General features: G+C 42.9%; 1 protein-coding gene across 1 annotated transcript in view; it reads left to right on the top strand.

Moving 5' to 3' along the window:
- The window catches only part of GTF3C1 (general transcription factor IIIC subunit 1), a 136,795-nt gene that overhangs the window by 15,844 nt on the left and 107,373 nt on the right, over positions 1 to 13,578 (top strand). Inside the window, exons 7-10 of the mRNA XM_068244636.1 lie at positions 4,738 to 4,890; positions 5,201 to 5,316; positions 7,610 to 7,928; positions 10,129 to 10,283. Coding sequence (XP_068100737.1) covers positions 4,738 to 4,890; positions 5,201 to 5,316; positions 7,610 to 7,928; positions 10,129 to 10,283 — 743 coding nt within the window. The remainder of the gene's footprint in view (positions 1 to 4,737; positions 4,891 to 5,200; positions 5,317 to 7,609; positions 7,929 to 10,128; positions 10,284 to 13,578) is intronic.

Below are 13,578 nucleotides of genomic sequence, written 5' to 3'. Positions count from 1 at the left end.
CACTTACCTGGGGCTTCTATCAGCCCCCTACAGCTGTAATGTCCCGCTCCATTCCCCGCTGCCGGTAACCTGCTAATTATTCATCTAACTAGACGAATAGAACTGCGGCGCCGTGCACATGCTCGCCCCTGCGCGCGTCATCGGTAGCTTACTGTGCATGCGCAGTCCAAGAAAACTTTGTAGAACAAGAGGAATAGAACTGCGGCTGCGCGGCCATTGCCACACGTGCGCTCACTCCTGCGCGCGGGAACGGCCACGCAGCCGCAGTTCTATTCGTCTAGTTAGATGAATAATTAGGCTACCGGCGGCGGGGAACAGAGCGTCGGAGGAGGACGGCGCGGGACATTACAGCTGCAAAGGGGCGATAGAAGCTCCAGGTAAGTGTCAGTTTTAGCTTTTTTACAGATACCAGGGAACCCCTTTAAACAATACCAGTTGCCTGGCTACCCTGCTGATCCTCTGCCTCTAATATTTTTGAAGTACATACACTTGTCCATCAAAAGTGCACGACCAACACATTGTCATGACCAACCCCACAACAAACCGTTTACACGACTTGTATTTTCTGCACACCAACCAACTGAACAACCAACTTGTTACCATAATGCGCATGCAAGCAACATTGGACTGCATGAAATGACTGCATTCAATACAAGTATGTAATTCAAATGACAGTGACACACGTGGCCAGTTGCATGAAATAAGCCACCCTGTTTATGTTTAGAGTGAAGAGCCTGTCTAATTCCCCCTCAGCTGCAAGTAATCACACTTTTAATTTGATCTCGCAGCTATGTCAGCACAGAAATTCGTCAGCCTCAGCTAATTTGTAAATACTGGATGTTAACCCTTTGTTTGCAGAAAGAAGACACATTGCAGATTTATTACAGGAGTTCTGTGGGCTGTAACAAAGAAACATTTTTCTTTAAAGGTTATTATGCTTTTGCTTATCATTTGGAGCAGAGAGGAAGTTCTGAGTTCAGGTCCGCGTTAAGAAAAAGCAAGATAGGTACATACATAGACATATGACTATGGTAGGGACTAGATTGTGAGCCCCTCTGAGGGATAGTTGGCGTCAAGACAATATACTCTGTATAGCGCTGCGTAATATGTTGGCTCTTTATAAATACTTAAATAAATAAAAAATAAAATAAACTACAGGGATACAATTTTGAGTTGCCCCAGGCTGTATTGCGGGACCCTCTTCCTCTTAGGGCCCGTTTCCACTAGTGCGACGCGATTTCGCCGGCATTCCGACGCTTGTAAAAACGCATGCGGGTGCGTTTCCGCATGCGTTTTACCCGCGATTTCGCATGGCAGGGTGCCATGCGAAATTAACCATGACACTGCCAGGACAAAATAACATTGGGAAGGGTGCGAAATCGCACGCGAAATCGCGGGTAAAAACGCATGTACCAAACGCATGCGTTTTTACTATTAAATACATTAGCGGCGATTCGCACGGATTCCCGACGCAGGCGAAAACTGTGGGTCCCGCCGTGCAGATTTGGCCCGCTGCCAAATCGCTCCCGCACGCCGCACAGGTGGAAACAGCCCCATCCACTAACATTAGCTATGCGAATCCGCATGCAGTGCCCGCATGCGGATTCGCCCTAGTGGAAACGAGCCCTTAGGGTCCTTTCCCACTGCATCAGTTGCGTTGTAGAATAAAACTGCATTGCAACTCATTGCTCATACAATTCTATGGGCCAGTTCACATCTGTTGTAACTGATCACGTTATTCTAACTGCTGCATGCAGGCTTTGAATTCATGTCCATGTACAGTCTCTGTTCCAGTCCACACATGATGCTTATGTTATGCTATACGCACAGTATGAATACTGCCTAATACTTTGAGTCATAGACCCTGAACAAGCCTGCAGATCAGAGGTTTCTGACTGAAGTCTGACTGGATTAGCTACATGTTTATTTCAGCCTCCCGGCTGCTAGCCATGAGTGCCCTTAGGCTGCAATTTTATACATCCCAATGGAAGCGTTTGTAACCCCATTTGTCTCATCGTTTGACACCAGGTGGTGTTACCCAGTGATAAAAACAAGACTGTTTGCGTCTGAGGATAGAAACTGCCATGCTCAGATGTAACTCCATAGAGAAACAACCTGTCCATCACTCGTGCTGAATGCTAGCAAATGCCTGGCTAGTGAATGTGAGCAGCTGACAGGCAGTGAATTCACTGCCTTCTGCCTCCCAGAGACTTCTCCGACTAATGCTACGTACACACATGCGACAACGATCGTTCGTTGAGAACGACGAACGAACTTTTAATTGATGAAAGAACGACCTATGTAAAGATAGTTTTAAAAGGTGTGTAACGATCTGATCGTTAGAACGAACGTTACATCACGTAAAGCAACTATTGCGCCTGCGCATAAAAATGAGAAGTTTCACAGAGAAATAGTGAAATGCGCATGTCAAGCCTAGTACGAACGACCGTTTCCAACAATGTACTACTTTTGCAAACAATCGTCGTTGGTTAAAATCCGCCGAGACAGAACTTTCTTTTGTAGCGATTTGGCTCGTTCGTCGTTTGCCTTAATAGTCGGTGGTTCGTTTTTTGTAAGATCGGGGAACGATCGTTACAAACGACTATAGTCGCATGTGTGTACGCACCTTTAGTGATCCGAGATGAACTTTTACTCATTGCATAATTGTGTTCCTTTCCTATTGTTTATATACTCCTAATTTCCTATAAACTAAACAAGCCTCACCCACTGTCTTTCAGAGGGCCTTTGCATTTTCAGACAGTAGCAAGGGCTCATGGGAGCTCAGTATGGGCAGGAGGAGGGGGGGGGGGGGAATATTTCTAGCCAGAGATTTCAGAGGCAGAGGGGAGGAGGGGGGATTAGGTTTTTTTCACAGCCTGAGTGTTGAAGATGCAGATAAGCTTGCCTCTGTGTAATGTTTACAAACAACATGGCTGCTGTCATTGTATCACAAGAAGAAATAATCATATTCTATTGAAGCTGTTTGCAGCTAGATTTGCTGTGTAAACTATCTAAGCTTTAGATAAGATGTATAGACAAGTTACTTGTTATAGTTAGTTTTTCATCTCTCATCCGCTTTAAGGCCGTATCCACACTATAAGCGCTTTTGTGATCGCTTGCGTTTGATTAGCACTTGCTGAGCGTTTGTTAAAAAATCACTCCCATTCACTTTCATTAAAATTGCGGTAAAAATCTGTGCGATCGCGTACGTTTTTCGCATACGCGATCACGCCGATTTTTACGCAATTTTTAAAGCAGTTTTAATGAAAGTGAATGGGATCATTATGTTCAGTTATGCACTCAATACTTGGCCGGGAATCCTTTTGCAGAAATGACTGCTTCAATGCGGCATGGCATGGAGGCAATCAGCCTGTGGCACTGCTCAGGTGTTATGGAGGCCCAGGATGCTTCGATAGCGGCCTTAAGCTCATCCAGAGTGTTGGGTCTTGCGTCTCTCAACTTTCTCTTCACAATATCCCACAGATTCTCTATGGGGTTCAGGTAAGGAGAATTAGCAGGCCAATTGAGCACAGTAATACCATGGTCAGTAAATCATTTACCAGTAGTTTTGGCACTGTGAGCAGGTGCCAGGTCGTGCTAGAAAATGAAATCTTCATCTCCACAAAGCTTTTCAGCAGATGGAAGCATGAAGTGCTCCAAAATCTCCTGATAGCTAGCTGCATTGACCCTGCCCTTGACAAAACACAGTGGACCAACACCAGCAGCTGACATGGCACCCCAGACCATCACTGACTGTGGGTACTTGACACTGGACTTCAGGCAGTTTGGCATTTCCCTCTCCCCAGTCTTCCTCCAGACTCTGGCACCTTGATTTCCGAATGACATGTAAAAGTTGCTTTCATCCGAAAAAAGTACTTTTGACCACTGAGCAACAGTCCAGTGCTGCTTCTCTGTAGCCCAGGTCAGGCGCTTCTGCCGCTGTTTCTGGTTCAAAAGTGGGTTCATGCTTCCATCTGCTGAAAAGCTTTATGGAGATGAAGATTTCATTTTTCAGCACGACCTGGCACCTGCTCACAATGCCAAAACCACTGGTAAATGGTTTACTGACCATGGTATTACTGTGCTCAATTGGCCTGCCAACTCCCCTGACCTGAACCCCATAAAGAATCTGTGGAATATTGTGAAGAGAAAGTTGAGAGACGCAAGACCCAACACTCTGGATGAGCTTAAGGCCGCTATTGAAGCATCCTGGGCCTCCATAACACCTGAGCAGTGCCACAGGCTGATTGCCTCCATGCCACGCCGCATTGAAGCAGTCATTTCTGCAAAGGGATTCCCGACCAAGTATTGAGTACATAACTGAACATAATTATTTGAAGGTTGACTTTTTTGTTTTAAAAACACTTTTCTTTTATTGGTCGGATGAAATATGCAAATTTTTTGAGATGGGAAATTTGGGTTTTCATGAGCTGTATGCCAAAATCATCAATATTAAAACAATAAAAGGCTTGAACTACTTCAGTTGTGTGTAATGAATCTAAAATATATGAAAGTCTAATGTTTATCAGTACATGACAGAAAATAATGAACTTTATCACAATATGCTAATTTTTTGAGAAGATCCTGTATATGGTAAATTAGATTTCAGTATGTGTCTTCAGGCTACACGTATACTATCAATCTTTGTTTTTTTTTGGAGCAATGTTGTATGATGTTACACAGGTTTTAAGTAGTATCTGGCATATATTATAATTGATATGAATTATTTTACTGCAGGCACAGACATAATGATCCGTTGCATTAAGCTGGTAAAGGATTTGAAAAAAAAGGATGCGGATCATGATGAAGATGACGATGATGTGAAAAGACCGTCCGTTCCTGTAGACCTGATCTATGAGAAGGATATGTTAACACAAGCATACGAGCTCAGTAGGTGTTTTTACCTCACTCTCTGCTCTTATATACTTTTGGAAGTTTTATAAAACCTATTTTTATTTTGTATTTAATAATGCTGAGATTCTCAGCAGGGCTTTACCAGGTATTTAGTCTTGTCACTCACTGTCCCTCAGAGGGGCTTATAATCAGGTCCCTACCATAGTCCTATGTCCATCATAGTTTAAGGGCAACTTGGGGAAAAAGCCATAGTGCATTATGTGTTCATCAGTCTGGATGACTATTCACCATGTAAAGATACAGTAAAGTACATTTATACTTCTAAATTTTATTTTATTTTTTGCAGTTGAAAGTCAAGGTACAAAAGGAATATCCCAAAGTGAGATAAAAGCAGCAATGAACGTGGGAAAACTGGAAGCAAGAATGCTTTGCCGCTTGTTAGAACGTTATATGCTCATTAAGGTTTGTTAGCTATTCGTTTATATGGCTCTGTTAGTAGGAATGGATAGTTTCTCTATATATTTTTATTCTCATTCTAAGACTGTTCTAATGCTGGGAATACACCATACATTTTTCCGCTCAATAGATGGGTTCGATAGATAATTTCCGTCATGTCAGATATTCCTTCCAATCATTTTTTGAGTCGATTTTCTCATAGAAGTGAATGGAAAATGATTAGAAAAACAAGAGGAAGATAAAAGAATCGAGCGCAGAATTGAGCAGAGAATTAAGCAGAAAAAAACGATCAAATTGAGAATGCCGTGCCGACGAGGGAAGCCCTAACCGGAAATCCCGTTCAGAGTGGGATTTCCAGTTGGGTATAAACGACAGCGGCGATCGGAGGGGTGGGAGGGATGCCATGGGGGGAATCATGTAGCTAGCGCTACATGATATAAAAAAAAAAAAAAAAAAAAAAAGGTAACAAACCACCCGCGGCCGGGCGCCGCAAAAAAATAACCACCAGGGTGGTTAAAGAGACTCTGTAACAAAAATTACACTGTTTTTTCTACCATCCTACAAGTTCCTAAACCTGTTCTAATGTGCTCTGGCTTACTGCAGCACTTTCTACTATCATTGTCTCTGTAATAAATCAATGTATCTTTCCCCTGTCAGACTTGTCGCCCTGTGTCTGGAAGGCTGCCAACTGTTCCGTGCTGGTCTGTTTATGCACACCACTTTCCAGGCCACTCTATGCACACTCCAGTGTGTGTGTTATTTACATAAGCCAGCAGCTTCTCTGCTATCTTATCAGTAATAGAAGAGAGCTGGATAAAAATCCTCCTCTGTTATAGGCTGTGAAAGGAGCTGGGCTGACACATACAGAGGAATTACAGACAGGAAGAAAGGGTCAGCCTCACAGCCTGTCACTAGTATTCAGTGTACGAGAGCTCAGCTGCAGGGGACAGAAGGTAAACACACAAGTGATCTCTTGAGATACAAAAGGAAGGCTGTATACAGCCTGCTTGTGTATGGATGTATTTTCTATGTGTGGACATACTGTACATCAACCTACTTCCTGTTTTGGTGACCATTTTGTTTGTTTATAAACAAACTTTTTAAAACTGTTTTTGACTACTTTTAATGTGGCGGGGAGCGGTGAAATTGTGACAGAGGGGAATAGGAGATGTCCCCTAACAAACTGGTATGTTTATTTTTGTGCGATTTTAACAATACAGATTCTCTTTAAAGAGCATTGGGCACCATCATTTTTTTTATTTTTTTTTATTTTTACAATGACCCTACCTATAGGGGATATTCCTAATGAAGTATGCTGTGGGGTGCAGGGGTTAAAGTGAACCTCATTATTTACCTATAGGGTGTGACTCCTCTGGATGCAGGCTCGTAAGGGATTTGCCATCTTCTGCATGGACCGGCCACATTTTGTAGTTTTAGGCAGTGTCTCTCTCACAAGGGTGCCGCAATGCATTCTGGTAGATAGTACACAGATGTGTCCTGCAGTCGGCCCAAGGATCAGAAGCAGACCTGTGTTTTTAAGTGCGATCTACTGAACCAAGCTTTACATGGTGGAAGCAGGTTTTCTACATATGGTAAATGTAGACGGTTCTTTTTAGTTGCTCTTGTGTTTATGTATTAAAATCATTCACTGTTTTGAATGGATAATTGTAAAAGATTTTCCAATTAAAACTAAGCCCCCAGCTGTTGACTTAAAGAGAATCTGTACTCTAAAATTCTTACAATAAAAAGCATACCATTCTATTCCTTATGTTCTCTTGTGCTGTTTCTGCCACTCTGCTGCAATCCTGGTTTGTAATTAACAGTTTTAGGCAGTGTTTACAAACAAAAGACTGGCTTCTAACCAGAGTATCATAGGCTGAGAACTAGCTTTCTGTGTGACTCATGCAGAGCTTGGAGGGGGTGTGTAAAGCTTCTGCCAATGACAAGCAGTGCTGCACATTCCACACATTCCAGCCTCTTGCCGACAGACACGACAGAGGAAAGGAGATAAGATTTATTACAGAGACAGTGCAAGTAGGAAAGGCTGCAGTAAGACAGACCACATTAGAACAGTTATAGGAAGTTATAGGACAGAAGAAATAAGGCTAAAAAATGTGTTAGAGTCTCTTTAAGAATTTAGGATTAGGACAGTTTTAGAAAATAAACAGCTGCTTGAAAGTTAAAAAGTAAGTTGGACTTCTGCCTTCAGGTACTGAATTTGTTTTTTGTGAATCTTAAGTTAAAACAAATAAACAAATATTTGTTTATTTTGTTCTTAACTGTTCATCTTTTGCCTCAGGGTTTCATGGAAGATGAAGGACGCCAACGAACTACCAAATATATTTCTCATGTATTTGTTGAGGAAAGTGAATTACGCAGACAATTTTTAGAGGAGAAGGCAAAAAGTGAGCAGTTGCTGTTGTATAATTTAGCACCAGTGACAGATGCAGGTGATGATGGAACAAGACCTGAAGAAAACAGCCCTTCTGAGAACCTGCAGAATTCAGACGAGGAGACGGAAGATGTACCACGCAGCAAAAAGTCCAAAATAGAAAGTGCCTCTTCATTTCTGAGTATGCAAGCTGCCAGCTCAAGCACTCCTTTGCCTACATCTAAAGGTAAGACCTTTTGTAAACTAATTTGGGTCATTATATTAGGTTTATTTGGACTGGTTTTTTGGGGGGGGGGGGTTTCGTGACTTTGCACTTGGTCTGGCTGCAAAATAGTATATTTAGCACTAGTGGTAATGTGTAGCCTAATATAGAGTATTAAAAAAAAACTGTTGTTTTTAATCGATTGTCCATTAATATGTGTTCAAAGCATGTAAAAAGGGCAAACATAAGGATCTTACTGGACAAGTCTGATGCCCAAGGCAAAAGGGTTATAACTGCCCAAGGCTCAAGTTATGGTTTATGGATGCCCAAGGCTCAAAACCAGCCTGTGTAGTCTGAACCTACTATGGCACATATTGCTAAAAACGTAATTCTGGCCATGAGAGGAGGTTGCCTGCTGGGACCTGCTTACACCATTAGGGCTGTGTTTGACAATCAAGTGACATTACCAATCAGCTTGTACCTAATGTGAATGGATGAGCCCTACTAGCATCAATAAAATTGGACCTCAATGTTTTTGCTTTTTCTTTTCTCCGTATTTAACCCCCCCTCCTTTATGAAAAACCTAGCAGGTGTCATTACAAGTTATTGCTAACTGATTACAGTTACTACTTAAGATCTGTAACTTCTTTACTGTGTATTATTCAGCTAAATGTTATTTCTCTCAAGTTGCACAAAATCCTTTATTTTGTAAGCCTCTTGCTATTCTCCAATAAAATCTTATTGTTCAAAAATAAACCTATGATACCTATATAGGTAAAGGCTACTGAACAGCTACTGGTTCCCCCAAACCATGTCTGATAAGCCCTACAATGTTAACCTGTACTGACGTTCAAGGTGGAAGGTTGGAATAGGACGTTGTCATTCCCCCGGGATCTGTTTGTATAGCCAGGTGGGATAGTCTTGCTCATCAGAATTGACAGTGCTGATGCAGGATTCAGACCATGAAAAAGTGTACTGCTGCCTGGTTGCACGTGGCATGGACCATCACCTAGCAGCCAGAGTGGCAACTTCTCCCCTATCGCAGTTTCCCCAATGAGTCCCGCATCTTCTGTTGTATAGACTGATGGGATTGGGAACCCTAAACAAGGTTAGATAGTGCTGGGTGAGTGAGTGGGTGATTAACTCAATTTAATGCACTAGACAATTGTAAAGAGGCGCCCTAATTGTAGATAAAAACATCTAAAAACAATTTAAAAGTAACAAAAACGTGAGGTAGCTTACCTCAATGACGACAAATCTATGTAATAAACAAAAGATTTATTATAGCACAGGCAACGCGTTTTGCGGGTCCAAGCCCGCTTCCTCAGGCCAATACAAGTGCCAAGCTAAATGAAATATTTAGCCAAGGGAGCCTCTTGACAGTGCTGATGCAGGATTCAGACCGTGAAAAAGTGTACTGCTGCCTGGTTGCACGTGGCATGGACCATCACCTAGCAGCCAGAGTGGCAACTCCTCCCCTATCGCAGTTTCCCCAATGTGTCCCGCATCTTCTGTTGTATAGACTGATGGGATTGGGAACCCTAAACAAGGTTAGATAGTGCTGGGTGAGTGAGTGGGTGATTAACTCAATTTAATAGGTGTCACTTGTATGTCAAGTTCTGATCAGAGTGACTATCCCATCCGGCTATACAAACAGTAGATGCCGGGGCAACCAACCTTCCACCTGTTTCTGTTCCATCCTTTCACCAGTTAACAGCATTACCGGTTAACATTAGTCATGGTTTGCAGGCACCAGTAGCTGTTCACTTAAATAGGTATCAGTATTTTAACTTATACCTTATAAAGGTTATATTTTTTGAAGCTAGTACAGCTCATTCATTCGGTTTGCATGTTCAGTGTTTGTAAATTCCTGTACTGTGCAGGCAGCACAAGAAACAACTTGTATTGATGATCATTCAGATTGCAAATTACTGTAAGTTCATGTAAGTGAGGACCCTCCGTACTGCAAATGGCTGGCTAAATACTGTGAAAATGGTCCCTTTTTTGTCAAATAAATTAATACACAGGACATGGTGTCATGGAGACAGCATTATAAAGAAAACCAGTGTTTTGCTTTCCATTGTAAAAAAATGATGAATCCGTGGAGGTTTAGCTGAAATTAGCACATTAGCACTTCTGCTCTGTTTTATTTCTTTTAAAAATTAATTCAGTACTTGAAATGTTATGGTAGGTGGGATATTACAACATAATTTTGTTATTGTAGGCAAAGGCAAATCCCGGGCAAAGCGATTTTTATTCATGGATGTGGACAGCATATCGGCTGCCTCTGAAAATGACTGCAGCAGGGATAGTTCCATATCTTCCACCCAGCTTGTTGAGGACGCTAATGACAGTGTGTCTGTTATAGAAGAGGTTGTGGTAAGTGTGGATTTAAAAAAAATAGAACGCATTGATATTATAATACTTTTTTTGTTTTTTTTTTTCTTCTTCTAGAAGGCTGGATCCACACTTGACTATCAGTTTTCAGCGTCAGTTTTTCTGCGTGAGTTGTCTTAACCCTCCTGGCGGTTTATTAAAAATCCGCCAGGGGGCAGCAAAGTCTTTTTTTTATTTATTTATTTTTTTTTTTCATGTAGCGAGACAAAGTCTCGCTACATGATAGCCGCAGCTCAGCTGGATCCCCCCAGCCCCTCCGATCGCCGTTCAAAGAACGGGAACTCCTGGAGGGCTTCCCCCGTCGCCATGGCGACGGGCGGCATGACGTCACCGACGTCGTGACGTCATTGGGAGTCCCGACCTACCCCTTAGCGCTGCCTGGCACTGATTGGCCAGGCAGCGCACGGGGTCTGGGGGGGGGGGCGGCGCGGCGAGCGGGGCACCTAATCGGCGCAGAGCGGCGGCGATCAGAGTGCACACGCAGCTAGCAAAGTGCTAGCTGCGTGTTGCAAGAAGAAAAAGTGTCCAAATCGGCCCAGCAGGGCCTGAGAAATCCCCCCTGCGCGGCATAGCCCGTGCTCAGCACGGGCTTACCGCCAGGGAGGTTAAGTGCTGCATTGCTGTCAATTGTTTTTCTGCTTCTGAAAAACATATTCAATTGTGATCTAGCTCAATGATTAACATTAGTTCTCAGTTTTCCTGTTCAGAAAACGCACAGAAAAACTGACGAGTGTGGACCCAGCCTAACGTCCGTGTGCATCCTCTTACTCGCTTCTGTGGCCAGGAGCATCCTGAGCAAACGCAGTACGAGAAAATCTCTACTGCGTCTGTGCAGTATGCTCCCAGCGGCGGGAGCGTGAATGAGGACGGGCGCAGCCAGGGCCACGCAGGCACAGTGGCAATCGACTGTCAGAAGCGAAAGTGAACCGTCCCAGGTAAGTAAAACTTACCCGACGGGAGTGCGGCGGGGCGTGTCAACAGGCCGGGCATGCGCAGTATGCCTGATTGGCCGAAGATAACGGGCATCTACCGGAATATCCAGGAGGCAGCGGAGGACGGTGAGGGAGTGATCTACGTGGAAAGGGCTGGAGGAAGCCCCAGGTATGTATAAAACTTTTCTACATTTGTCTGTGGTTTACTTGAGGGGGAACCTGAGGAGAGAGGGACATAAAGGCTGACCTATTTATTTTTTTAACCTCGCAAGTTGCCCGTTTGTCATCCTGATCCTTTGGGCCGTATTCTATTACGGTAACTTAAGGCTTGTTCACACCTTGGGCGCTTTCGGGTTTTGTTAAGCGCTGGCGATTTTTCAAAATCGCTCTAAAAGACCTTGTGCAATGATTCCCTATGAGAGTGTTCACATATGAGCGGTTCGATTAGGTTTGCTCACCAAACGCTGCCTGTACTATTTGGGGGGCGATTTGCCTATAATGGAAGGTATAGGGAAATCGCAAAGCTCTTGAAAAAGTGCTTTGTATAGCAATTTCCTGAGCGCTTTCTAGAATAAATACATTGTATTTAATCTTTTCCGGGTCAAAGAGTTCACTTCCTGACTGACGTCAGGAAGTGAAAAAAAAATCAATCGCTCTGCAAAAGCGCTTAGAAAAGCGCTTTACTAAAAATCACTAATACGCAAGGAAGTGCTAAAAAAATCTCCTACAAAATTGCAAAACGCTGGCGTCAGTGATTGCGATTTATGATGTGAACAAGGCCTTATTTCCTATGTTTTCTCCAAGTAGATATTTTAAAACCTTATCAATAAAATACTTTTAATGCTCCCGACAAGCGAGAACTTTGTCAAAATGAGCTTATTACCCTTTTACCTACATTTTGGTACTTTTTTCAATTGCTAAGTACTGAAAAAAATGTTTTAAATAAGTTGAAAAATTATCTCCTTTGAGAAAACTCTGGAAACAAACGAATAAGATATGGCCCTGTGTCTCTTCTAATACTTTTAGCCATAGACCCCGAACAAGCATGCAGATCGGGTGCCCTGACTGAAGTCTGGCTGGATTAGCTGCATCCTTGTTTCAAGTGTGTAATTCAGAAGCTACTGACGCCAGACAATTGGCATGATTTAAAAGGAAATTGAAATGGCAGCCATATCACTCTCACCTCATGCCAGCCATGCAAATAGTGATGGGATATGTGATACACTCACCATTTTTAATATCTGAATACATCATACTTCAATGACAAAGTTCCAACCTAGCAAATGGGTTAAACTTTTCCAGCACAGAGTTTATTTAAAAAAAAAACAGAAGAGAAAAAAATGTATAATAAAAAAAAACATTGGGGGAGCGATCAGATCCCACCAACAGAGAGCTCTGTTGGTGGGGAGAAAAGGGGGGGGGGAGGGAATCACTTGAATGCCCGAGTTGTGCGGCCCTGTAGCGAGGCCTTAAAGCTGCAGTGGCCAATTTAGTAAAAAATGGCCTGGTCACTAGTGGGGTTTAAAACCGCGGTCCTCAAGTGGTTAATACTCATGTAGACTGCCAAGCCAATATTTCAAATTTTAGGGCCATCACGTATATAAAATTTGAAATATTGGCTTGGCAGTCTACATGAGTGTTAACCACTTGAGGACCGCGGTTTTAAACCCCACTAGTGACCAGGCCATTTTTTACTAAATGGGCCACTGCAGCTTTAAGGCCTCGCTGCAGGGCCGCACAACTCGGGCATACAAGTGATTTTCCCCCCTCCCCCTTTTCTCCCCACCAACAGAGCTCTCTGTTGGTGGGGTCTGATCGCTCCCCCAATGTTTATTATTTTTTTTATACATTTTTTTTTCTCAAACTCTGTGCTGGAAGGGTTTAACCCATTTGCTAGGTTGGAACTTTGTCATTGAAGTATGATGCATTCAGATATTAAAAATGGTGAGGGTATCACATATCCCATCACTATTTGCATGGCTGGCATGTATTGGAGTAAGGTAACCAGATGATCTGTCTATTTGGGACAGCGAACAAATACCGCTCATACATTCCTAGCCTTAAAGAGAATCTGTATTGTTAAAATTGCACAGAAGTAAACATACCAGTGCGTTAGGGGACATCTCCTATTCCCCTCTGTCACAATTTTGCCGCTCCCCGGCGCATTAAAAGTAGTCAAAAACAGTTTTAAAAAGTTTGTTTATAAATAAACAAAATGGCCACCAAAACAGGAAGTAGGTTGATGTACAGTGTGTCCACACATAGAAAATACATCCATACACAAGCCGGCTGTATACAGCCTTCCTTTTGAATCTCAAGAGATGATTTGTGTGTTTCTTTCCCCA

Source organism: Hyperolius riggenbachi, chromosome 7 (genome assembly GCF_040937935.1).
Source record: "Hyperolius riggenbachi isolate aHypRig1 chromosome 7, aHypRig1.pri, whole genome shotgun sequence".
In the NCBI taxonomy this organism is placed as follows: domain Eukaryota; kingdom Metazoa; phylum Chordata; class Amphibia; order Anura; family Hyperoliidae; genus Hyperolius; species Hyperolius riggenbachi.
This window is presented reverse-complemented; position numbering and strand designations above follow the sequence as displayed.